Below are 27512 nucleotides of genomic sequence, written 5' to 3' on the forward strand. Positions count from 1 at the left end.
GGGGTCATTGGGAGGCTGTCACAAATGGGAGCATCACTGTCACACCTGCATATGGTGCTATGATGAGCCACCTCCTTTCTCAAGGCTTTATAAACCAGAAATATGCTGCTGCTTTAGGACTGCTCTGAAACACTTCCCAGCTTTCTCCGAGGTGTTATACACTCCTCCAGCATCATCTACAACAGCTTACGGCCCCCCATGCTGTGTGTGCTGGGAGTCGGGATGTGCCAGCACCAGCAGCTGGCTGTACAGACACTTCCCAAGGGAAATCAGCACTGGTTCACAGAGGTCGGTTTAAGCATGGTGGCTACATCCTACCAGCTCCCCCAGGAGCTCCTAGCCTTCCGCTGGCTGGGATTTAGGTGTTGCTGCTTCCCGAAAAAGGTATAAGCTAAACCACCTGTGGGCACTATGCTGCATCTTACTGCTTCCCACCCGGGGACACAGCCATGAAGGATATTTGGCAGGAATTGCCCTGTTCCACCTGGGGGGGAGATTTGCACCATGCTGGAAAGTCTCCCCGTCACACAGCAGACCTCTTGCCTTCACACAAAGCTGATTGCAGCAGAGCGTGGTCAGTGTGGGAGACTGGGACAGCTCCCTACACTTACCCTCTTAAATGCATTTTAGGGTCAGGGAGTGGCTACTGCACACAGCTGCAGAGGGTAGGATGCTCCAGAAGAAAAAGGCTGCCTATTCTGCTCGGCTCTGGCTCACAGTGCCAGCCCTGATGGATGCGGTGATAATGGCTGGAGACTGTGCATGGCTGAAACACGGCACCTGTGAGCAGCACACACTGTCCTGATGCCCTTTTCCAGTTTTGGGGTGATGTCCTACAGCTGCCAGCATGGTGGACTCCTCACTGGAATCCCTTGTTCTGCCACATCCCCTCCAGTTATGCATTTGCTAGTGTTGGTTTATGCTAGATCAGTCGACAACCATCTGGGATTGAACCTGGTGTCATCTGGCTCTCTGGGGTGACAGCACAGCTGTGTGCTATGGGACGCTCTGCGGAGATTCACGTGGAAAGGCAAGAAGAAGAACAGAGAAGTGGTCAGCGATCAGTCTAAGTTCTCTGGAAACATCACCTCTTGTCAAGAGGAGGAAGACCTGGGCACCGGCCACTCCTCCCTGAGAGCCTGGACCAGGATGTTGCAGGATGAAGACGGTCACCCCACAACACCCTGGTGGCAGCTCGTGCAGGGCCTTGGTAAGCTGGGCCGGGAGGAAGAGATGCGAGAGGGTTCCTCCGCCAGGTCCTCTCTTCCACAAGCGAAAGCCACCACAGAGCCGGGGACAGCGAGCTGTGCCGGAGGAGCTCGAGGGACAACGTGGCGCGAGCAGCTACAGGGCAGGGCGAGGAGGTCCAGGCTCTCCTCCTAGACGGTGGCATCCGAGACCCTCCCATTCAAGGATGTCTTCAGCTGGAGGCCATTGTTCTGTGCGTGCACCTCTGGCTTGGGCTGTGTCATCTGCTGCAAGCGCTGCCCGGGAATGAAGGGAGAGAGCATGTCAGCCAGGGGGCTGGGGGCAGCAGCGGTGGGGCAGGCAGGGCATGGCAGCAGCTGAGGATTGGGACCCCTCGCCCCAAGCTTCAGAGGTGGCCCTAGTTACAGGGCGAGGGGACAGTGCATGCGGCAGGAGTTGCTCCTCCAGCACCATTCAGCCATCCACTGAAAGCCTCTGCAAATCACCTTTGCTTTGGTGCCGCACACAGCACAGCAGCTCCTCCTCTTATATGAAATACAGGGATCACCCTTATAACACAGGAAAACTGTTACCAGGCAATACCAGCTGCAAGTAGGACCAAGAGCTGCAATGTCACAGGCTTCAGAGCACACCTGTTTTCCCAGTTTCCATAATTTTTCAACTAGGGTTGATTATAAAGCATTACTAACTAGCTACAGCAGGCTGACAAGGTTATGGTTTGTGCCGCTGATGCAGATCAGACCAGTCCACCTGCACAAACCTTTGCACCAGCAGCAATTCCTGTCACCCTAAGCTGATCAAATGAAAATTGCAGAGCCAAGTAAAGTGAAGCAAGAACCCGGGAAAATATGGAGGGGCAAGTCATTACTGGAGGCGTGTGGACTGATCATCAGGAGTGATGAAGAAGAATGAATCACTTTTGCCTGTCAGGGAGGGACTAATGTTGTAAGTTGCAGAAGAAAAGGCAGAGGAAGATTGAGCCTGACCTGAATAGACATCACTAAGTCAGGAAGAAGCTCTTTCCAGCAAAGGGAAACAAGCTCCTACTCTCCAATACCACTGAAGTGGCTGTTGCTGGGTGAAGTCCCTGAAACGTTCACTGAGCTGCTTCTGCCATTCATGGTCTTTTTTTCACCCTCACATTCGTGCTCAGTAGGATCAAAATGACTTGTAATCTTTCCTGTCTGTCAAAACCACTTTATTCAGCATTGGCATCTAATTTCCCTCCAGCTCTATTACAAACTAATCCAGGATCTGTGCATATAAGAGGCCAAAAATTCTCTCTGTCTCTCTGATACCTACACACACAGAAGCCTACTTTCTTCCTGCTGCTATCTGCTGCTCACTCCTGGGTCTATGAACAGTGGGGAGGGGGGTCTGGGTCTCCTGATATGTGTGGGTGCTGTTAGAGGGAGAGGGTGCACACCAGCCACTCACGCTGCTGACTGGCACTGCTGGTTTGCATGAGGTGCTGCGGGGATGGGTGGAAACATGCTCATGAGCTGCCCTCCAATGCCAGGACATGCTTTCACCATCCCTAGTGGAAACAGGATTGAGCCTAAGCAAAGGGTTGAACCCATACCTGTATTTGCAGTCTTCCCTTTTCCCTCTTTTACCAGCTCATATTATGAGGGGATAAGGAGCCCTCGAAACATCTGAGAAAGGACCTACTATTGGAATTGCCCCTGGCCTTCAACACAAAATGCCAAGAACCTAAACTCGACCTCAGATGAGAGACCAGAATCTGAAAGCAGATCTGAGACACCAAACCCACCCAGTTCCCCCACCAGAGCCCATCCAAATGGAGAGCTGGGAGGAAAGAAAGTCAAATTCATCTGCAACTTGACCTCAGAGGTAGAGAGCCTGAAGCTGACCTCAGTCTGGCAATTCCAGCCAAAACATTTGTGAATTAAACATTATTCAAAATACAGTATCCATGAAGTAAACTCATGGGATTTAGATGGCGTCTGGTGGCTGTTGCAGCTGGGCTGGGCAAGCCATAAATCAGCACCCCTGCGGTGACTTCTTACACCTGTAGCTTGCAGCAGACAGCATCGAGCCAGGGACTTTGTGCACAGTGCTCTCGACTGAATGTCAACACCGTAAATAAAATCTTAACGGTAATTACTAGGTATGACATACAGAGACTCATGATTCACTGCTACATAAAACTCTGCTCAAATTACTTAAAAAAAATGTTTTAAACAAGATCAGAGTTGTGGGTATTATGGGTCCTGCATAAAAGTCTGCATTGCTTCTTAACCCCTCATTCACTGAGTGCCCTTTATAAAGCACATGACAAACTACTGCTGTGCATGTTTGTCACTAGTGGGTCCTAGCCCTGAGATATTTCAGGCTTCATGCTTGGAGGATGCTGATCTCTGCTGAGACATGCCAGGTAACCATGCTCATAGCCAGGGGCCGCTGGGAATTGGGATTTCTCTGGGTTAAGAAACCTCAAAGATTTCTTCCCTGTCTCTTCCAGGGCTCCAGTCCCCTGCACCAAAGAGATATCCAGGGAAAGAGGGCTCCCTTTTTGTGATGGTGACAACACAAAGCTCAATAAGGGACAATGGACTGACCTAGGGAGAGACTGCCTGAAGGTCTACCCACTTGGCCAGACGCAGCCAGCCACGTGCTGGCCGGCAGTACTCCCAGCCACTTAGACATGTTAGTGCTCAGTTGTGCTGGTAAGTCCTCTCCAGTGAGCCTGTGTCACCGGAGGCTGTTCTGTGTGCTGGGGCTGATTTGAGCCCTCCTGGAGAAGAGGGTGTGCAGAGCTCCTGCAGCACCAACCTGAAGTACTCTGACAACTTTGTCAGAGCAGAGTCTGCCTGGTTCTTCCTAGGCTTAGTTCAGTGGGGGGCTATGGAGTGGTGAAGCTGTTCATACCTGCCGGAGAGTCCCTGTTGAGGTGAAGAAACTGTACAGCATGTATCCTGGAATCAGTACCATGGAGGACAGAGCCATAAGCCAACCAATGCCTTGTCCCCACGCGGGATAGACGTATTTTCCCAGCGTCAGAGGGGTCATTTCCACCACGCTGAAGAAGAACACGCCCTGGGAAAGGAGCACCAGCCATCACAGGTGAAGACATGCAAAATCAGTGTCCATCCATCCATTCTTTCCTTCACTATCCTCTTAGCTCCCAACAGTCTTACAGCAACCCAACAGCTCCTTAAACTAGTGTAGATGCTCTCAGCCCTCCAAGTGGTAATTTCATATTATTTCTTATTATTGCATGTAAAAAGCTGGAACTGGAATACCCCCGATTTCCTTCTTCACTAGACTACTCAGACAAGCAGTGCCCCTACATCAGTTCCTAAGCAAGTTAACAACATCCTCACAGCTGGCCTCAGGAGCCTTCATCTTTCTATCATTGGCCTTCTCTCATCATTCCCTGTACTACTCCTGCTGGAAGCGCAGGAACCAGCGAAGGCAAAATTGCTCCACAGTCAGTTATACTGCATTTGCTGATGGCTTTTGCTCTGACAAGCCTATCAGGGGCTGAGGCTGGAGCTGGAGTAGCTGAGAGCCTTCCCCAGAACCAATAATAGCTTTTTAAAAAGTACATTATTTGCTTAGCTCTTGGCATCTCAGAAAGAAGAATGAAGAACTGATGGCCTTGTTTAGATTAAAACAATCATCTAGAGCTTTTGTTACGGGTGATTTCCAGCGGGCAGAGTGAAAGATGCTTCTGTATTACTTTACCCATCTCAAGTCTGCCTAGGACCACCTTACACCAGACCTATATTGGGTCAAGAACATAGTGTTTCCCCTACAGCCCATCCAAACTAAGAGGCCCTTCTGGATCCACTCCTGCAGATAGGATGCCCCAGGTCTTACCAGGCAGACAAGAGGAGTGAAGAGGACCCAGCAGATCTTCCACCAGATGCAAGGTTTGTAGCCAATCATTTCTTCGATGTTCCTGTAAAACCTGTTCACACCTACAAGAAGAAATGAGCGTTGCAAAAAACATTCCATCTCAGCACCATGGTCATCAGCTCTTCTCATGACACAGCACAGGACAGCCACAGCAAGAGGGTGACAATGCTGTGGCATGAGAAGCATTATTTGGATGGGATGGGGTACAGGGACACAAAAGCAAATTCCTGCTAGCAGCTTCCATGTTCCTGGTGTCCTCTTGAAGGACCAGAGGACAGGACCCTAGGCGTCTGCCAGTTTGTGCAGAGGTCTTTGTGGTGGCCTGGAGAAGTGAGATGACAGCCTTCTGCTCCTGATTTTCTGGAGTTATCAGCCTAAGTTATTTTCAGTTGCAAAATTTTCATTGGCTTCACTGTGGGAGGCTTCTGAAATAACTCACCATGCCCATGGAGAAAACAAAGGAACAAGATCTTTTGTGCTTACCATAACACCAAGAAATTGAGATGGTCTCAAAGAAGACAAGAAAAAGAAGACACATGCCACTGGCTGAGTAGTAATCAAAGAGCTTGAAGACATAAATGCCACCCTGAGGAGACAAAACCAGGGCCAAGGAGTTTAGTTATAGAATATGGTCGACAATATCAGCTGGCTGCTTGGATTGCTACTATTTGCGTCTGCTGGCTTTAATGTTAATCTCCTTGGTCAGTAGAGCCGGCATTGTGATGTTTCTACTGGAGTCTGGTTCCCAGCAGCAAAACTGATGTGCTCTTGCAGACAATTAGCCAGCCTCTTCAGGCATGGCCAAGGGTGAGGAGAAAAGCACAGATTCACTAGGATTTCTTACTTCTCTCTGTTTTAGACAGAGTCACTTAATTTAGTCTGCTCTGCCCCTCCCAGGAGTTTTGCTGCCTTGCCTCCTCATGAACCTACAGTGTTCCACAAACAGTGTCCAGACCGCTCAGCCCTAACCTCCACACACGTGAACCTTGGCTTCAGCCCCAGAGGTTCAGGGCCCCAACAGACTGGTCTTCTTTATGTTATCTTAACCCTTTGCACCAAGCGTTCCCTCAGCTTGGGCTCTGTTGGCTTGAGCCCTTATTGCAATTAGCAAGAAACCAAGGCAGACTGACAACAGGATGGTGGTAAAACTTATGGAGGCATCCTAAGTCACTTGAGATGTAGCAGTGATGAGCAAGCCCATTTATCCAGCATTAGGATGGCTCCTAGGGATGCTGTCACTTCTTCCAAAGCTTTCAGTGCTGCTGTGCTATGCCAAAGTGACTAGCAAGGTGCCATGAATGGAGATACAAGCATGGCTATCTGTACCTGGGTGATGTTGGAGAATCCGATGAGATAAGAGATGAAACAGACTAGTGCAATGAAGACCTTCTTCCTGGCTCTCAGGAGATGAGGATATTCATCCATCAGGGCTGTAATGAACCCTTCCACGGTGCAGAACTACGGGAAAGGTATACACCAAAGACATATATATAAAGTATCTTAGCCTGACATCATCACCTCCTACATTTAACTCCAATGTTGAGAGCCTCATTGTTTTAAACACTCTCTGCAGACACTAGAAAAGGAGGCACCTCTGCACAAAGTCGGTCCAAACCATCTTCTGAAAATGCCTCTCTCCTTCCACTGAATATAGAGGGAGCTAAAAGCACCAGGGTTAAATACCTAAAATTAGCTGAGATAGATCTCTGCTTTCTGCCTCCCATGGAAAACCTCCTCTTTCCCCCCCGCCCCGAACTCTCCAGGGTCTCCCCGCCACTGCCCTGCTCCCCCACGCTGCCAGGCTCTCTGTCACAGCAATGCGTCTGTCTGCTGCTGGGACACGTGCAGGACCTTGCTTGCTCTTCCTTTCCCATGTGTGCTCTTCTCAGCCTCTTGCAACAGCGCTTGTGCTGTTCAATGATCTAAAACAGTCATTAAGGAGCTGCATTACCCACCGCCCAGTCTCACATGCATGTGCATAATAACAACGTCTCTGACTACCCAGTCCTTGACTTTATTTCACTTTTCCAAGCACACTACATTAAGTGCATGTAGCACATTAAAAGCCCATCCTCACAGCACATGGTCTTTCTAGAGCTGAAAACACCTGGATGGCTTGTGCAGTGCTATACCAGGCACAGTATATTAATGCTGTCTGCACCATAACACATAAAGAAGTCCCCATAAGCATTACCTTCAAATCAGTTTTCCTACTAGTTTTGCCCTATGGCATGAAGACAGTTTGACTGTATATATGTGAAGTGCATCCTTCCCTCATATTTCTTGATAAATTGTGAGATTCATTTTTATATCTCACTCCCAGAAACCACGGGTAACATAGAGCTCTCAGAGAGCACATCACGCCTCTAGCAAAAATCCTGGGAATTTTATGAGGGCAGCAAGCTCCTAGCTTTGCTGGTCACCCTCAGTAAATGTACAAGCCAGTGCAATGAAAATGAGAGACGTTTCATTGCTCTTGGATGTCAGGGACCTCCCTGTCCCTGGGAGAGCGCTGTAGAAAGTGCTGGCATTTTTAGATTCAGCTTTGAATAGAGAGACAGGAAGGAAAAAAACCTAGAGTGGAGATGGAGGTAGAAGTACACAGACTAAAAAGAGCAGCAGAGGGCTGGAAAGGCATATGGAAGAAAAGCGGGGAGAAGAAAAATGGGGAGTCTGAGCTGTGCCCATAGCTGGGCAGGGACAATGGAAGAGCTTGCACGCCGCTGGCTGCTGGGGCTGGCTTCCATGTGGGACAGAGCGAGGCAAAGGACGATGTTTCTGCCCAGGGTTTTATATCTGCACAGTGCAGTGCGGAAAGCCCGTATTCCCACAGCATCAAAGCTCAACTACTTCAACTCGAATTTTTAATAAGCTAAGCCTTTTATGTTGGACACAAGTGCTATTAAAGCATATTTTGCCATTCGGGCATGGGTTAAGCTGCCTTTATACTCATTGACAGTGAGCTCTTCACCCCATCCCACCCGGCACGTTGTCTGGAAGAGCCAAGACTGAGCTGGCACCACAGTGCCGGCATGACCAAAAAAACACTGTTGAAAGCTATTCTCTGCCACGTGGATGCATGGCCAGGCACTGCTGGAGCCATGGGCAGGGCCGGGCAGTCCGGCACCAGGCAAGACAGAGAGAGAAAAGGGTTCAGAGGGGGGCCAGGGGTGGTCAGGGGCAGAGGGTGGATGTGAGGGGTGTCCAGCGGAGAAGAAACGAAGAAAAAGATGCCTCAGATAACAGGAGGGAGCAAAACTGACAGGCCTTTGGTGCAGGAAGAGGGATCATAGTCAGGGAAAGCACAGAGGGAAAGATAGGGAGACGGGTGATGGGGAACAGGGCTACAAAGTGAGTTGAAATCTCTTTGCCTCCTATCAAAAGTAAGCTGGTGTGTAATGGATGAGGTGGGGAACCAAATGATGGTACGTTGCTTTTTCTAGCCATAAAACAGGCAATGGCCTTCATATCATTTACTGAAAACTGCCTCATGCTAGCCTCAGGCTTCAGAAGTGATGCAGCCTGGAGGAGGCTCTTTCCGACCCTAGGGACTGCGGCTCCCTGGCTGTCCTGGGGTCCACATGTGCCAGCCTGCAAACTCAACCTTAGATGCTCGCACGAGATAAGTAGGCACCTGAGTGAAAGCATGCTGCTTTCAGGAGTGATGAGGATCTGGTCATTGTCATGCCTCCTGGTCTCACCCTTGCCCTGTGTGCGCACTTATGTGTGCAGGTGGACACACACGCGCGTGCACCCCCCCCACCCCCACCCCCCCACACACACACCCTGCCACATGCACACTTCAGTCTGCTTTCCAAAAAGTTTCATTTTTCTCACCAACTGTCTCCAGCCACAATTTTTAGCACATATTCTGTTCCTCATGCCTCACTCCATGATATTTTTTCTCTCCTAAAGATTTTATTTCCATTCACTTTTCTCTTTTGCTTTTTTTCCCCTTCAGGGGCTTAATCATTACACAAGCTACTGGGTCTGACAGTCTGGGCTTGGGAGTCAATATAGGTGGCACCTCGATCTGAATGAAAGTCTGTCTCCCATCCTCTCCCAGTGCCAGGAGCTTGCTGTCCCCTCCTTGGCCATGCAGAGCACCCTGACCAGGACCCACGGGCCTGCAGGGGGTTCGACCACAGAGGCCAGACGTGCAGCAGAAAGCCACGAGAGTGTGTCTGACTGCTCGCAGCTGGAATTCCTCATGAATAACCTGTGAGAGGCAGCCTCACATGGGACAGACGCAGGCTTGCAGTCACAAGGCTTGCTAGCTTCCCTGGGGAGAAAACGCCTGACCTGGAAACTGGTAGGTTAAAAGAAAGCATTAGCATCTTATGCAAGAGGGTCTAGACACAAGAGAGCTAAAGCCCGGATGGATCAGAGGCAGAGTGAACACCAAGGCACACGAGCAGCAAGTGGGCGCACAGGAGGGAGGCGTGTGTCTATCAATATAGGTCATTCATCCCCTTCAAGTAACTGCAGACGAGATGAGCACCCTGGTGGAAAGAGGCAGATGTAGCTGCGCTGCATCTGCAGTAGACTCACCATCAAAGCTAATGGACATGGGTGGACCCACTCCCACCATCGTTAAGGGGTTGGGGCTTGTTGCTGCATTGCAAACGCAGATCTCAGCCCTACCTTCCTTTGCTAGCCAGGCTCTCGAGCATCTCTGCTGTGCCTACGGCCCCGTGGCCACCTGGTGACAAGGGGCAGCCCCAGCCCAGCAGCCCAAGGGGTGCAGGGTGCAAGAAGTGCCCTCTGGCCCTGCTGTGCCTCATGGACGAGCTGCTGACCCAAATGAAAAATGGCTGCTCCCCATCTGCAAATACCACAAACGATATTTAATCAGCACATAGCAAAACTGTCTCTTCCTTTTTTTTTTTTTTAACTCGACGCTTCAAAATGCATGTGCAATTGCAGCTATCGTTGCAGCCTGTGTTATTTATTTCATACGCATAAGCTGCCATGCTGTTAATGGACAGAAAGCTTCTTCACATGTATTTATTTGTGCTTTTTTAAAAGCTTGTTTTTCTCTTGATGCTTCGTTCCCCGCCCCTTCCCTCCTCCCCCTCCAGGCAATGATAGCCCCCCACGGACTGCCCGCCCTCCGAGACTAACTGTCAGAAGGGACTTGGAGAATTTCAAGTGGTATTTCAGAAGCAAGTGCAGCAAATAAATTCCACACAGTGCTTAGAGGGCTTATTGTCATGTCTTGAACTATTTACCAGCACTGAGTGAACAAGCCATGGACAATAATTTTTTTTTCTGTAAATGTAGCTTCTTTTGGAACATTTAGTCATATTTGAAATTATTTGCCAAATAATGTCTGTGCTAATGCAGACATGAGCTTTATGATGTGTTTGTAGGACTGTGCCATAATTGAAAACCAGATTTGGTTGATTAGGTTTTCCTGGAAACCAGGTGTGACGTTTCAGAATAGATCTGAGACTGATTATGAACTAGACTTGGGTTTATGAACGCTACCTGTAATCCAAGAGAGCATCCATTTTGTACTGGCAGTTTGCACTGCAAGGAAAGAGCACGTGGGCACAGGGGAGGATGTGACAGACCAAGCACAGGCTTTTGAAGGAGCCTTTGATTTTGATGCACTCAAAAGGGAGGCACGCTGCAATTCACTGCTTAACTGGGTAGCTACTTTTATGCTGAATTATCACAAAAAAAGTATCACCGCTTGTAAAAACACAGAGACCATGATTTTTTTGTTGTTTTGTGAAGGCTCTGAGGGGGGCAGGGTAGAGACCTTTTGCTACATACAGCTGCTTCCCCTTCAAATATCTTGTAAGACTTCTCTGATGGCAAAGCAGTCAGGGCACCCAGGCACCAGCCTTTCCCAAGGCATGGCTCCTTCTTCTGCCAGGATCTACCCCTGCTCACCTACGAACCAGGCCAGGGTGCTTCAGCTCTGCCCAGGGCCAATTTTGTTATCAACAACAATGCCGAAACGCTGCATCAAGCCACCATCCTCACACCACGGGAGAGCCCTAATTCAAACGCCGCTTCGCTGCTTTTCTCAGCGCAACCTGTCGATACTGCGCCAGAGCACTGGGTCTGGCGGGAGACTGGTACCTTGTGCAGAGATGCTCCTCCAAGCTCCTGGAAGTAGAGAAGATGGAGACTTTCTACCCTAACCTATGAAAGTAAGCCAAAGTAATGACATTTTCTTGCCTCACAGGAAATGCATTTTGGTCAAGGTGACACAGTAAGGAAATCCAAAGCATCCAAACTGAGCTTCTCACAAAAAACCAAGAGAGCTGCGATGACCACAAACTATTATCATGCAGACACGAAATGAAGCAGTTAATACTGATTTCTCTTATTTCACATACCTATTTTGGGGGTGGGGGGAATCATGTTTTACAAGAATAAAGCAGTTATTACTTGAAAGAAATCTTTTTCCTTTTTCCCTTGCCCCAAAGTATTTTGGCAGGGATAGTTTCCTGCTAGCTCTACTCAGAGCCTGTGAGCTCAGCTGCCAGGGTCGCCCAACAAGATGGGGACATGCTGTGCCCACGCAGCAGCACCGACACTTCACTAGGGCCTAAAATTGATCTGAACAGAGAAAAGCTTTCCAAAGATCCTCTCCTCCTACAGGGAAGTGGTGATTGTCTTGTAAGGCTGACTGGTTCTGCTGGGCTGCTGGAAGCTGGTCATTACTCTTATTTTTAATTGGCAGCAGGACAAGGCCTGGTGCATTGGGTAGTGGTCAGATACCACCACACTTGCAGTATATGCCTATGTTAGGGAAGAGCGCAGAGGCGATGACCACACAGGAGGTTTTGTTTCATGCAGCTGCATCTCACCATGAAGAGTAAGAAAAAACCCTGCTCAGCACTGTCCCAAGGTGCAAAAGGGGACACCGCCATCGTATCTAAATATATCTTCATATCTTACCCCACTTTGTCCCTGGGTTGTCTCACCTGACTATCCAGACCCAACATCATCAGCATGGAGAAGAAGAGGATCGACCAGAGCGGGGACAGGGGCAGCTCTGTGACAACCTGCGGGTAGGCGAGGAAAGCCAGTCCAGGGCCTGCGGTAATGAAAAGAGGGATGAGCCCATGTTTATAAAGCATTTGATGGGAAGTCCGAGCTAAGGGCCACAGCTGAACAGACAATGATCACAGTCAAGAATTGCAGGTATTTAGTATAGGAGCTAGAAAAACCTGCGCCCTCGCCCATGACACTCCAACCTGGTGAGGTGCACAGGGGTAGGATGGGGAGGCAGGAATGACTGGAGAAATGCTTTGCCTTTTCTCTTCCTGCAAGCAAGAAAGTCATCAAATTACTGCTACCAAATGGAGCTGGAGCACTTTGCTAGAAAAATAAACTGATATTCAGAGCTGGTTATAGCTTTCCTTATGTTTTTTTTTCCCCATCACAAAATTCTGTTTCTTGAGATAAAAGCTTTCTCTGGGAAGACAGCAATTTCAAAATATGTCTTTGTGCAAAAAGACACAGTCCCATCTTGGTTAAAAAATTATTCTGAGATTACAATTCCAAAATTTTGCATGGAAAAGGGACTCCAAATTTTGATCATGCATCTATTCTCCAAAGGAAGGTTTCAGAAAGCAAATGGCCTAAATATTTCACTGCAGCAAAAGCACATAAAACTTCAGCACTAAAATAAGGTGAGCATTGAAAGAAGGTGGAGATGCCCCTTGCAGCCAGAGTGTGATAAATATCGGCCACAGGTGCCTGAGACCCATCTTGGTGGGAGGGTGTGCAAAAAGGGTTGCACACTTGGGTCCCGGTCAGGAAAGGCCTGGGATCATCCCATGCTCACTGACAAATTGCTCTCAAAGGTTGCTGTTGCATTTGAACCTGGGTTTCTGCTTACCTGAGGAAGCCAGCTCTGAGATCGACTTCTTCGTGATGTGCGACATGAAGCCAACAATAGAGAAAATAACAAATCCGGCAAATATGCTTGTGGTGGAGTTTATACAGCAGACAATAATGGAGTCTCTGGAAGAGAGAAAGAAAGAAAAGAAACCACCTGCAGGTCCCTACCAAGAGGACAGGAGTGAAGGGTGGGATAAACAAAAGCCCAAGCCCTGCTGAGAGCAGTTCCTGTGCCTTGGAGAGGTAGCGTGGGTGACTCGTTAAGTGTGCTGCAGGCGGGGGAGCCCCGCTATGACGATCACAGCATGCCCCCTAGGCTGCATGTTGCCAGCAAGGGGACATCGGAGATCAGGCACCCCAGACTCACCGTGACCCCCTCCCTCACCCGTGAGCACTCCCCGCCACGCAGGAGGCTGGAAAAAACCCAACAGACCTGTAGACATTGTTGTGGAAAGTGTTGTAGCTCCCCAGTGCGATCAGGGACCCCAGCCCCAGGCCGTAAGAGAAGAAGATCTGTGTGGCTGCGTCCATCCAGACCTGTGGAGAAGAAGCTGGTTTTGAGTCTGTCTTCCTCTGCACTGCCAGCTCAGCGGGTCCAGCTCTCTGAGCATGGCCGCCCTCCCTCCTTTGAGCAATAGCTCAGCACGGAGGGGATGGATAAGACACCCGGACACGTCAGTGTTTATCCTGTCTATCAGAGAGGGTGTGGGAGCTGCTGGGGCCCAAAGCTTGGTGTCTTTGCTTTGCCAGGTAAGGCTGTCACACCCTGGAGACAAACACCAACCTCTGGACAACGTTGCCCATCGCTCCCTCCAACTTTTGCAAACCTGCTGCCCAGGTTGCACTGGGAGAGGAGTGCAGCAGGAGGGACTGCATGCTGCTGAGCTGCTGCAGGAGATGTGTCTGCAGCAGGAGGGACTCCATGCTGCAGGCGTGTCTCCTGCAGCAGCTCAGCGCAGGGCTAGTGAGGGGGCTGGATGCAGACCGTGGGGCTGTGGGCTTGGCCACCCAGTCCACTGGGGCGGTCAGGACCTGTGGACACCCTGTCACTAGGGCCACAGGCACCTGTGATGCTGGCTGCTGACCCAAGCTCCAAGGAAATGTTTGGGCCAGCGGCTGGAAATGTCACAGGAGCCACCTTGAAACCTGTAGCCATGTTACTGCCAACCGGGCTGAACACATCTGAAGAACAGAGTTTTCCGTGCCTTTCTGAACACGTATCTCCAGGGCGAGCTAGGGCTCAGAGATGGTGGTGCAGGTGAAGAGAAGAGTAACAGAGACAGCTGGTGCAGCCCCATTTCGCCTGCGGGGTGGTGATGCTGTGCATTTGTGTCGCACAGACAATGGCCGGAGCACGCTGCCTCCTGGAGCCACCGCGTGTCTCACAGCTCTGTGGGATCAGCAGGGCCTCTGCACCTCGCCCCATGGGAATGGGGCTGCCAGGGGACTTTAACACAGGGCACTGAGTCAGGGATGTGGCATTTGCCTCTCCTGCTTGCAGTGTCAGGAGGGAGCCTGCTAGAGAGCAATGCTTCCCCAAAGAGGAGGAGGAGCAGGGGGTCTGTGTCTTCCTCAAGTGGCAAGTGCATCGAGAGTGCAGCCTGGCCCAGAACCAGCCATCCCGAGCCCTCTAAAACCCATGGCTCAAGGCTGCTTCCAGGGATGGGTGGGGATGGAGGAAGGGTCGTGCATCCTGTTTTCTGAACCGTGTCCCTCAGGCCCCGGTGCAGGCTGGAAAGGACTCGCGCACCATCTGAATTTGTGTGTGGGTCCGCTTGCTTTCTCACAGCTGCACCCTGAGGGGTGCTGCTCCCCTCGGAGACCCACGTCCCGTACTCACCCCCTCCGTTGCTCTTCCGCTAGCATGTCTTTGATTTTCCAACATGGAGTTTCTTGTGCAAACTGCAGAGGACAGCTTGCAAAACTGGTCCTGGTGCCTTAAGGGTTTAAACCCTAGAAGGCACATGAAAAGGGGCAGACTATTTGTTTCTTAATTGCATAGTATTTAAACAACTCTTCTGATCTTGAGAGCCCTGTTTCCAGTGTTAGAGCCAATGCAGCTGGCAGTACAGTACAGTTACAGTGAGTTTCCTGCAAGAGGGATCATTGGCACCCCTCGGGAAATGATGGGTGTCCAGTTGTCCCCACTCACACATGACTGGTGACCTCTGGAGCCACAGGAGCATCGCTGCTGCAAAAGGCAGAGTCTGTGTTGCCTGAAAAACTTTGCCTTTGCAAGCCTCCATGCTTCTCCTGGGTCCTCCCTATACTTCCCTGGACCAAAGCAATGTTACTGGCCACCAGATGTCATTTAAGCACTCCCAAAAATTGCTGCCATGTGTACTGTTGTGCTTCTGAGTCCCCCATGCCAGTGCCACCACATTCTCCTTTCTCTGGGACCGCCAGATCAAGGCCAAACCGCCAGCCCTGGGATAGTTAGTGAAATGAGGCATTCCCAGCCCGTATGGGAGGTTCCTTCATTGGGATAATTTCTCAAACCCCCGCCCCATGGATAACACTGCTTGAGTACAGCAGAGCTGCTGCATGGATTTCCACCCACAAAGGACCTCCCCTTCAGCTTGGTCTCAGCCTGTGAGGGTCATGACTGCTTGAACTGGGAACTACTCCATTTTATTTTTAATACTTAAAATATTCTAGGGAAGTGCCCAAGGAAGACTAATGCGGAGACAACCGGGAGGTAAGAGCTTTCCTCACTAGGCTACGAACCTCGGAGTCAGAGAGCTTTCTGAAGTCAGGCGTGAGGTAGAAGAGGATCCCCTCCTTGGCTCCCGGCAGCGTGACTCCCCGGAAGAAGAGGATGAAGAGCATGAAGTAGGGGTAGGTGGCCGAGAAATACACCACCTGTGAAAGACACCATGGGAGAGAAGCCCTCAGCCCGCCAGTGCCCAGGAGCTTTCCTGCCTGCAGTGGCATTGGGTCCAGCGTGTGTCCCTGGGGGGGGGGGGGGAGGGCGGGCTCCTGGTGCACTGCTGCTTTTGGCAGCATTTCCTTGCGTTTTCTGTCTCCTGTTCCCGTGCTAGTAATGTTTCTGCCTGTTTGAGGTTTCTCTCTGCCAATGACACGCAAGGACGCTCTAATCACAAAAGTAGCATGCTAAAGTCTGGATGAATTGCCCAAAGACAAGGGAATTGCACAGGGATAAATTCAGTCCACGGAAGTAATCTCTTTAAGTCATCACATCCTTATTTTGCAGAGCTAAAGCTGGTGTTTCTCTAGTCCAACACATCAAGCAACGTGAGTCGTCTTGACTCCACCACTTGCTTTTCAACACTGTTTCAGGGACTGGCAGGTACATGCCATCCCTCATCACAGGGCCCGTACTGGCAATCACCGGGGCTTTGCTGCTGCTGCGTAGCTAAAACGTGTTTGAGAGCCACCAGGGAAGTTAACAGCTTAGGTGACCTACACCTGAAGTGCTTCTTTCTGATCTCTCCTCTAGATTATTCCTTTCATAATATTGTCCCGCTACACCACACTGTGCTCTAAATAACACATCTCAGTATCTCAGCATCGCTATTTCACTAAACTAAGCAATTACCTTTCTGCTGTGCTAGCCTGAAATGCTACACAGTGAATAATAACGTGCTTCTGATCTGAAGGTCTCCCACCAATCGCTAAAGGGCAGCAAGAAAATTTTCAAAGGAGGTGGTGAGGTTTTTTTTCCACTGGCAGCATTTTAAGACACCATGATTTTCAAAAGGAGGAGCCCAGAAGAGGCCTCGCTCTCTCAAAGGGCTGTCCTGAGGTGGGAAATGTAAGTAATCTCTGAAAATCTCTTCCCAAGTCCTCCAGAGATACTGAGCACTCAGACCCATGACTTTACAGGGAAGAGTTATTCTCTACGCTTAGGATCAAAATTACCATAAATACGGTAACAGTTTTTACAACCATGAAAGGTAAATGTGAGAAATTTAATAGCGTCTACCGCGATTCTGCCTTGAAACATCATAACCTTAGTTATAGGCACTCAAAATTGAGTCCAGAGGACATTTCGACACCTGAGACCCAAGCGTGGCAATGAGAGGCAGCACCGAAACACCTGGTCCTCGCGCCGTACCTTGCCTGTCCACTCCACGCCCTTCCAGATGGAGAAGTAGACCAGCAGCCAGGCCAGGGCCAGTGTGCCAGCCAGGGGCCAGCGGACAGTGCCGGGCTCCTCCAGGCCCCCAGACATCTGGTGCATGTTCCTCCTAGGGGTGGGAGAGGTTGCGTTAAGGGGAAATCCGACCCTTGGGGGCAGAGGGACCGGAGATCCCGGAGGTGGCTGGAGGGCGAAGGGCCAGGTGCAGACAAGCATGAGTGCCCACAAAACCCTAAAGGGACCTCAGGCTCATCGTGATGGGATAAAGGAAGGAGAAGAGAGGTGGAGAGGCTGTTATCCCCTCTATCCATCTGACCTGCGGCTGCACAGCGCACACCATGCCCATGCCCGCCCCGGTGGATGGCCGGCTCTGACCCCCCTCCTGCCAAGCCTGTCCAAGGAAAGGTGCCAGCAGGCATGGCCACAACCCTGGCGAGCAGGCATGACGGCCGTGGCGAGGGGGAGAAACCTGGTGTAGGCAGGCTGTGGACGTACTCCCAGAACTCGGTGACGGCGCTGCTGAGATTGGTGGTGTCACCCAGGGAGTAGTTGGAGAAGCAGTGGTCCGTGTTCCAGGCGTTCCCGCAGCTCTGCCACGGCAGGTCCTGCGTCAGCACAAGGGCAACAGGGTTATCATTAATGTCCCCTCTCCGAAGGGCAGTGGCGAGAAGCAAAGTTTGTCTTCTTTTAAACTGAAACCCCTTTTTGTTTTTGCAAAGAGGATGGGCAGCTCCTCTGGATGGGCAGGAACCTTGCAGCCAAAAGCATGAAATGATTTTCCAAAATAATGATAATCTGGGACATGGATTTTCCAGGAAACAATATCACGACGTGATTAGGGCAATGCTGTAGCTCTAATAAAACGTTAGCAATTCCCCAGATGGAAAGCCATTTCCAATTAACTGTTGGTAATTAATAGCTACTAATTAAAATAGCTACCGGGGGATATTGTGTTTATAATCATTACAACTTTTGGCTAGCTTCACTCAACAAGTGGTTGGAATTTACCACACAAAGAATAAACACTGATTTGTTTCTTATCTATCTCATTAATACCAAGCTTCAACACTTAAAAAGCAACGTGGCATTGAGAATGGGGGCTAATGGTTTGTCTACACGAATAAACTACTGTAACATAAGCCCAGGAGTAAATTTAAAGCACAGTAGCTATTTCATGCTGTCCCCTGCCCTGTTTATAAGCAGCACAAAGGGATTCCTGGGAGATGTTTACACCATAGGTAGCAGTGTGACAGCAGCACACCGCTCCAGATTTAATACGATCGGCTCTGGTGCTGCAAGCGATGAAACCTCAGCGTCAGGGGCTGTGAGAGCATGCAGGGCAACTCGCCCATGCTGTGTAGTCCCATGGCCAAGGCAGCCCAACAAAAGCAGCTCAGACATGTCTCCATGGGCAGCAATCTCATTTCCCGAGTGCAGTGCATGTAGATAAATGCAGAACGGCTATTCTGGATGATTTCCCTCTGCAGATAAGACCTCAGGCTCCAGCTCAACAAAGCTTTAAGAAGATGTTTGTATCCATTCCTATTCATCCACGAACACAGACCCCTTTAGAAATATTATCTGTGTTTTAAGTGCTTTGTGGCATCAGTGCCTTTAAGTGCTGCCTTCACCGCCCATCTAAATCAGTTCACTCCAGCAGATGATACCTCCAAACGTGCACGCTGGCTTGGCAGAAGGGCTATGAAGGGGCAGGCAGGGACACCCCGGTGGCCACCCAGGCTGTTTGCACCCACCCAGTGATCTCATTGTGGACTTGCTAATTGCACTGAAGGAAACGCAATGGCTCAAGTAGCGCCACACAGCAACCCTTCAACCAAGCGGTTTGCACAGCAGAGATGCTGTGCAGCTCTTATAAGGAGGGGCAGGCAGGGGGACGGTTTGTTGCTGCTCCACCTCCTCTGAATTTCAGAGGACAGAAACTGCAGAAGGCAAGCTGGGTTCCCGTTCAGGGTCAAAATACTCCTAGTCAAATTTAGGAGGAACAGGGGACAGGCATCAGCCTAGCTTTTTTATTTGTACCTTGGCTCCTTTGGGGAATCTGGAATTATCTCTGATAAAAGAAAAGGCCTTGAGCCGAACACCTGGAGCTGCCTGTGTAGATACAAGCACTGTCACCAGTCGGGTCTGTGACACCCAGCTGTGCCAAAGCCTCATCCTAAGATGCATCCTGCCCAGGGCGGAATGGGGATGGGTTCCTTTGTGGTAGACTTTTGTTCATTTGGGAATCCCCCAAGGGTGCACCTAATCATCCACAGCTGACAATTTTATTCTGGATCCAAGAGTCTACAGTGGGTATTGGTGGTAGAAACACAGCTGGGAATGCCAAACAGAATATTTTAGCAAAAGTCTTGATAGATACTTGAATTTTTTGATCCAACAAAAAGTGAAACTGGACGCACAATGTTCATAACAGCATTTCAGGGTTATACCTAAATGAAAAAAGATCCCATTTGAACCACGGAGTTGATGTATTTAAGGCTGCAGTTGCTCAGGGAGTTAAGTTAAGGGAGCTTTTCCCAGCTGCTGGGCTGAAACAAATCATTCAACTACCAAGAAGTTAATGTGGAGAGTGATTCTGACCTTGTACAGCGGAAGACCCTGCTATGGAAGGGGAACCCACTATAAACCACAACACCAAAGTACATGCTAAGGGACAGTCACAAGCAGATGTCTAAATGCTTTCTGAATCATTTTCCCAGCAGAAAAAATCCCCGGGATTTCATTTATCAAGAGAAGCATAAATGAGGACTAATTAAGGTCAGGACTAAGTCCTGGGTAATAAGAACATGCTGTGATAAAACCAGTTGTGGAAATGTGCAGCTCTTAGATTCACACAGCTCTAGAAATACAACAGAGACACAGAGTGGGTTTTAAAGACTGATGTAATTGGCAACAGTTCCCAGAGAGGGGACGGGACCATCCCCTCCAGAGGACCACCCTCTCTAGAGGACAAGCATCAGTACCCATCAGCACTACACAACGGCCTCCAGGGCTGATGAACCTCTTTGGGAAGGGTCCAGCAGGGTGCTGACGAAGGCTCTTTGCACAAACTACAAGCAGTTAGTTTGTTTTGTGGCATAAACAACATCAGCATGTTTTGTGGCATAAACAACCTCTCCCCATAAAGCAGGAAGTAAGGACCCATAGCGCAGACAATGCCATGCTGTAGACATGTCTGTGACTCACCGCGGTTAAAGAGTTGAAGAGATAGTAGAGAGCCCAGGCAATGATGACAATGTAGTAGATGTTCAGCCAGAAGGAGAGAACTACAGCTGCCAGCCCCACTCCTGCGAATGAAGGCGGAGAGCAGCATCAATCCAGGTCTCCGGTGCCCAACTGCGCTCACGGACATCACAACAAGTTTTGTGGCAGAGCCAGAAAGAGCGAAGCAGCTCATCAACACAGCACCTGATACAGCTACACTGAACTGGTCAGCAGGAGAGGCTTGTTCCCTCACATCTCTCACCCACCCATTTCCACTGGGTGAACAGTGCTACCTCTCAGTATGCTACAGGTACTTTAGGGACAGAGCTGCATGAAAACAGGATCTGGTCACTTCCCTGGCAGAATCGCTCTTTCCCACATCCAAGGCATTTCTAAATCACCACTGGTTTCCAGAATGCTGCTACTCCAGACACGGTGACAGGTTCACGTCCCCTATCTACAGCTTCCCCATGCAATTAAAGTGAGCCCACATGGGGAGGCTTGGGACAGGTCTTCTGGAACCAGAGTCCCTCCACTGCAGTCCCTGCTGCTCATAAAGTGCCTTGTCACCACGCAAGACTGCTTGAACAGAGCACAGTGATGTTAATAACTGTGGACATCAGGGTCTAGGACAGCTTGATAAAGACAGAGGGAAAAAACTCCCCTCACCTGCCACCCCATCCCAGTCCCCAGGGATTTGCTGATTTCCTTCCCAAACCATTAAAGGGTTTTTGTCTGTAGTTATGTGCCATCGCCTTCACAAACTTACAGTACAGTACCTTTAAACATGGGTGCTAATTTCCAGACTCCCAGTCCACCGACAGAGGTATACTGGCCCAGAGCAGTTTCCAGCAGGAAGAGAGGAATTCCAGCAAACACCAGTGTCAGAAAATAGGGGATGAGGAAGGCCCCTGAAAGAAGGAGCAATGTTATCAGACGGCTCCCCCTTTTACCAAGAAGTAAATGCCTCCAGCTGTGGTTTCTCGCTCCGCAGCACCCACGTGATGAGAAGCAGACTTGCTCGGAGGCGACAGTTTGCAACTGGAGTTGGCGTGTTTAGTAGGTCTCCCACTGAGATCACCACTGCCTTCCCCTTCTCTGTTCCTATCACTATGGATATATAAGTATCATATAAACGTATATACTGGTATCACTAGCTATGTGATGCCAGTCTCAGTTGTTAGATATTTAGGCAATGTTAAGCCCAACCTGTCAAATGAACCCAAAAGCCTGGACACTGACACTGGTAACTAGTTCTTGTTGATACTTCCTGTCTTACCTGCAGCAGCTCCCAATTCTTCACCTTGAGCAAAAAGGGCACAGGAATTTCTGGTATGGGCCACTACTTCTTTGTTTATAGCTGTTTCAGTCTTTTAAGGAAACTGTGGCTAAGACGGTATTTGCTCTTGTAACAGCCCTATACATCTCCCCACCCTTGCTCTAGGTTTTACCCTTAAAATTCCTGGTGAAAAAATTATTCCTCTCTATGGATCCTGTGGAAATCACCTCATCACTAGAAATGAGGTAGTGCAGCCATTCAGTAGAGTATTACTTGCACCCCGTTATTAGAAGAGCAAACACAATAGGAGAGCCTCGCCATGTGATTTGAAAGCTGTACATGTTCAGGTCATCCTGACTTCTAGGACTTTGGACGACAAAGCTCATTTTCCAGCTTCCTCGTGCATGTGCTGGAGCATGCCATCATCCCCAAGGAGGACAAACTCCTGCAGAAGAATGATGGTTGGGGAGAGAGAGAGGACACTCAGTTTGCTCAGAAGCAGCTGGCCGTGTCCGGGACAGCAATGGTTTCTGCACTAGCCGGAGGGCTGAGCTGTCAGTCTGAGTCGTCTTCTCCAGATATTACTAGGAAAGCAGACACAGAGCCAGAGAGTAAAGCCACTCTGGAGAGCTGCAGCCCAGCTTGCACCCGGCAGTGCCAGGCTCCAGCAGCTGCTCTCCGAGGGCAGGGAAGCAGCGAGGCACAGCTAGGGATGCTGGCTCAGGGGGCACCCAGCTGGGGACGTCTGCCTGCCAAGCGGGGAGCTGTGTCCAGCTGGGAGAGGCAGGCACCAGCACCCAGCGTGGGAGTCCGCAGGAGGCAGCGTGCAAGAGGAGCTGGCAGTGGGTGGTGGGGAGAAAACACGCTGAGGGCAAGCAGCTCAATGACTGTGAGCCTGAATCGCAAGCTGGCATGGAAGCGCAGGCTCTCAGCTTCATCAGCAGCCTGGCGTGGATGAGCAAACAGCTTTGAGCGTTGCTGCGGGAGGAGCGCTGCCCGCTCAGCATCGTCCCCTGCACTCTCGCTAGCCACCGCAGCCTGCAAGGCTGGGACAGGTCCAGCCCCCCAGGAGCCCTGCGGGAAGCCAGGGCCCGCGCTGAGGACACGGATGCTGCCTTGCTACCATTGTGCCTCATTGTAGAGTTTGGAGACTGAGCTTATCGGCAGTCACAGTGCCTGGCTTGCTTCTGTGCAAGCAGCTAATGAAATTTGGCCACAGCCCTGACAATCCTGCATTTTTCATCTACAGAAGGCCAGGAAGGTTTGTAGGTGAAAGATTTTATTAGGCTATTGAGAAAAAAAACGGACAAACATTTGGACCCAGGTCATTTATCCTGGCTTGACAAAAATCTTCCAGAATAGGGGAAAAGCTACAAACCAGACCGCAGCCTGTTGGCAATGACACTGCCACTCTGGAGGGTCAGGTCTGTGAGCAGGCACAGATAACACCCGCGGGTGCTGTACAGCCCCAGGTGAAATCAGTTTGGAAATTTGTACCTAAAATTTGCATGCCTGTGCCTAAATCCTTGGCACAGAGAGAAAGGGGTAATCTTTAATCTCTGGCCCTGGATGGGCTGCTGAAAGGCCTGGTTCAGTTCCTGGGCCTGCTACAAATAATTGTGTATGACCTTGGGAGAGTCCAAACCTGTCTCCAAAGTCCATGGGTCAAAGGGGTGACGGCGCTGGTCCTGCCCTGCCTGCTCAGGGCACCAGCCCTTGGAGGCAGGGAAGGATCACACAGCGGCTGCCACTCGCTGTGCAGCCCCAAATCTGCCTGCAGTCTCCAGCTCCTAATGCCATACAGCAAGGAATAATAATTAATCCTTAAAACAGCGAACACTGCCCACGAATCAGAAGTTGAGCATTACAAGCTATTACATGCTGTTGCTTGGAGTCTCAACGTGTAAATGAGAAATGCATGATGCTTATTTAAAGAAATGTTCTTCTCTCAAGTTATTCAAGCTCAGCATCTCACAGACAATTTTTAGCACCTACTGAGCCACATTTAGAGTCAATTTAGAGTCCGGTAAAATCCTGTTGACATCAGAAGGACTTCATGAGGTTAGAAATCAGTGTAGAGGCTGGAGCATTAGTCATAGCTGGGCACATTCAGCTGCGTGCAGAGCCAGCAGGGAGCCCAGGCATGACTTTGGGTAAAGCCTGCTCCCCGCAGTGGATGGGCCTTGCGCCAAGCTGCTGTACCCTGGGTGAATATCACCCAATTATGTGCCCAATTACAATGCCGAGCAAATCAGCCGTGAGCTGATACAATGTGACAGCGGTAAGTGAGACGACAATATTTCCATTCAGTTCAATTTGCCTGTGCGTAATGGAAGCAGCCCACACGACTGTGCTCTGAGCAGCGCACATGCAGGACGCTAAAATTAGAGTCCCACCCACAGTCTGCTCTGCTCCGGAGGCGCCTCCGTCGGGGCAGAGCCAAGACGGTGCCCATCCGATTGCGAATCAGATGCCGTGTGACCCTTCCTCGCTGCTCCACATCGGCTCCCAGTGACGCTTTCGTGCGTCAGCTCTCCTGCCTGTCTCCGGCATCAGCAGCCTCCACTTGCTGCTCATTATTGCCGGCTGCAGGAACAGTCGTGCCTGTGAACAGCCAGACCGGGTAGGGGTGAGAGGAACGAGTGATACAGGCTGCCACGAACGGCACGAACCGGCAGGCGAGGCAGGGCGTTTGAGAGGAGGCAGGCACCAATTCCCATGTTTCATCTGTCCGGCATTTTTGCTCGCAGCCGGCTGATCCCTCTGCGTGCCTGCAGCTGCTGGGGCAGAGATCACCCTCTGTGCCATTTCCAATGCTAATGATAGCGCTCTGTGCCTCCACAGCACCCTCCGTCCTAGGATCTCAGCTGACTTTATAAGTAGGATTGATTTTAGCTTCAAAACACCCCTCATCTAATTATAGATATCATCATCCCCACTTTTATGTGTGAGGAGACAGAGCCACGGGCAGCGCGAATCTGGTGTGTTTGAGATGGCACAGCAATCACAGGGCAGAGACTGGGCTAAAACCCAGTGCTGGGACTTAGGCACCGGGCTAATGTTGTGTGAGGAGGGCTAGCGCAGTCAGGTGCCAGAGTGTGGCTGGATAAAAATGGCAGACCCGCACTGTGGCTCCAGTGTTGGTGGCACAGGCTCCCCTAGGTAGAGCTGGCTGATTCCCATAAACCTCACCCGGCGCAGCCTCACACTCCCGTCTCTGCACAAAACGATATACTGAATTAGAAATCTTCTTGTCAAAATGGATAACTGTCTGGTCTCCCACTGGGACTTGCCCCACATGCTTCAGAGAAAGGGCCAAGGTCCCCCTAAATGCGGTGGAGCTACATTGACAGACCGCTGCAGGGAGCTAGACTCCTCTCCTCTTTCCCCAGGTGGGAGCAGAAAAGCATCCTACACCACCTATGGCATGGACAGCAGAAGTGGGCTGGCAATATAAGGAGAAGTCATGAGAGCCAAAGACAAAGAGGGTTTTGAAAAAGGGAATTCAAGGCAAAAGGAAAAGAAAGAAGATGTGGAGAAGAAGCCTGAGAAGAGACCCTCAAAGTAGCATGAATGAACGTGGCACTGGGGACAGGGACTCTGGGCAGTGAAGAGCTAAGAGGGAAGCAAAGAGCAACATGGGAAGACTAGCAGGCGATACTAAAATCATATATACAGCCTTAAAGGTGAGGCGAAGGGGTTTGGACTTGTGTGGGAAGTCTGAGAAATGGTTCAAGGAGGTGAGCAGCACTTCAACGGGGAGGGAAGGTTATTTTAGTAATAGGCACAAACAATGAGAGAGCTGGGCATGGCAGGGGAGAAGAAAGAGCCCCTGCTCTACTGACACCAAAGCAGCCTGTACTCCCTTCCACAAAAGCATGTCCCTGCCAAGGCTAAAGAAATAGCACCATTTTAGAGGGGAGCTGAGGCACAAGAGTGTATTTTCTGACTTGATCCAAGACATGCAGAAAGTCTGTAGCTGGGCAGGGAGCTGATCTCCCAGATCTCCTGATTTCTAGCCCAGCACTGTTTCCCCATCTGCTTGCCTTTCCCTAGCCTTGCAATGGTTTGGCAAAGTCTCAGCTGAGGACTGGTAAGGAAAGGATGTAGTGGGGCAATAATAAAAAGAATAAAAAAAGCTGCTGTTAGCTGTCCACAGAGAAGGGCACTGCTACCAGCTGCATCACAGTTACTGTAAGTTCTTCGCCAGCTGCCGCCTTCTCTCGTGGCCTGTTTTCCAAACTTCAGGATGGAGACGATAACTGTGACCCTTCTCACAGCACTGTAGTAAGTCAAAGCTCTTTTCCTTCCCTAGATGAGGACACTCATACGTGCCTGTATACATGTACATATGTATGTGTGCTTGTATATATGTCTACACAGCCCTGCTATGGTCCATGCAAAGCTTCTAATCAAAACTCCTCAGACATGTGACCCAAACTCAGATGCAAAACTGTTACCCCTTGAGAATACACTAGACTGAGGAGAAACCCACCATTAGCAGATATAAAGTGACTTCCCTGGGAACGCCCCAGCATCCAGCTGGGTGCCTACGTGCATAGCCCTCCTTGTAAATAAATGAGGTCCCAGACACTCTTTGCTGTAGCCCTGCAAATTTGGACTACAGAAGCTTGACAAAACTCAGACTTCTTGTTATATTTCTTTGGGCTGCTTCTTCCCAACATGCACTTGCTAGTAAAGTCCACAGACCATGGGAACTAGTCTCCTGACAGCTTAATAACTCACATCATGAGGGAGACCTCTCAGCCAGGGGACCAGCCGCTTGCCCAGACCCACACCAAACTGAAGCCCATTCAGGGGACAAGGCTGCTCAGGGATGAGCGCAGGCACTGAGCGTTTCTCTCACCTCCTCCGTTCTTGCCACAGAGATACGGGAAGCGCCAGACATTGCCCAGCCCGATAGCATAGCCCACGCAGGACAGCAAGAAGTCAAATCTCCCCTTCCAGGAGCCTCTGTCTGGGATCTCCTTCTTCTTCTTGGCGCTCACGGCCTCAGGGGCGATGGGCTCCGACTCCTCCAGGGCTGCCTGCTTCACCTTGGAGGGAGAGCTCAGCTCCACAGAGGTGTTGTCCATCTTGCCCATCACAACTTAGACATACAGCTGCTCTTGCTCAGGGGCTGGAGGAGCAGGAAGGGCAGCCTCCACCCTGGCTGAGCACGGACGAAAGGGGAAGCACTGGGCAAAGCTCCTGGTGAGAAAGTAGAGAAAGAAGGTATCCTGTGTTAGTGTAGCGGGCTTGCTGGGTCTGAAGTGGACTCACTGGATAGACTGGTGTACGTCAGGGCAACCTGTCCATGCCTCCCTGCTTTCCCTGGAGAGAAAAAGGAGGGTAATTTTGCCTTGCTCCACAGCCGCCTTTCTGAGGAGCCATGGTCACACAGACTTCTAACAACAGGCTCAGACCTGGTTGTTACCAGCACATAGCAAACCTCTCAACTCTCATCTTATCTCCTCTTCATCCCAGCACCTGCTCTGCAAGAAAAGCTCCAGGACCAGTATGCATGCAGGGAAGTCACAGCCTGTGGGTGACCCACCACAGAGCAGTTCAGGCAGAGGAATATATCTAGCATGTCTGAGTGACAGTGGAGAAGGGCATGATGGAGGTGCCACATCCCCCAGGTCTGGGGCCCAAAACTGAGTGTACCAGCCACGGAGCCATCTGAGAGATTGTGTGGCCCAGCCAGCCATGCATGGCTGTGACAGTGTAGCTTTGCAATGGCACCTCCGCTACGGACATGCCCCACATTGCAATCTCATGCCCTAATCCCCTGTCATGGCAGTGACAGGGATGTGATCACAGCTGTGCACCTGCAATGCCTGGCAAGGAAATCACTGATCTGCTCAGCACCTCCTTGTACACCATGTTGCATGTGATATTGCAATTGCCAGGTGTATTCAGACGGTGCTTGCTAGTGACTATAGC

The 27512-nt window shown here is 50.4% G+C and overlaps 1 protein-coding gene across 1 annotated transcript; it reads right to left on the bottom strand.

Moving 5' to 3' along the window:
- Positions 1-1379: 1379 nt before the first annotated feature.
- LOC143161755 (sodium- and chloride-dependent GABA transporter 1-like) lies at positions 1380-26671 on the bottom strand. The gene is made up of 14 exons (XM_076340958.1): positions 26434-26671; positions 21067-21198; positions 20270-20370; positions 17558-17667; positions 17039-17171; positions 15688-15822; positions 13394-13497; positions 12959-13083; positions 12039-12151; positions 6421-6552; positions 5578-5680; positions 5056-5156; positions 4102-4269; positions 1380-1484 (listed from the first exon to the last, which is right to left on the bottom strand). Exons 1-14 carry the CDS (start codon positions 26669-26671, stop codon positions 1380-1382), a joined length of 1800 nt encoding a protein of 599 aa, XP_076197073.1.
- Between the last annotated feature and the right edge of the window lie 841 nt (positions 26672-27512).

Source organism: Aptenodytes patagonicus, chromosome 1 (assembly GCF_965638725.1).
Source record: "Aptenodytes patagonicus chromosome 1, bAptPat1.pri.cur, whole genome shotgun sequence".
Taxonomy (NCBI): Eukaryota; Metazoa; Chordata; class Aves; order Sphenisciformes; family Spheniscidae; genus Aptenodytes; species Aptenodytes patagonicus.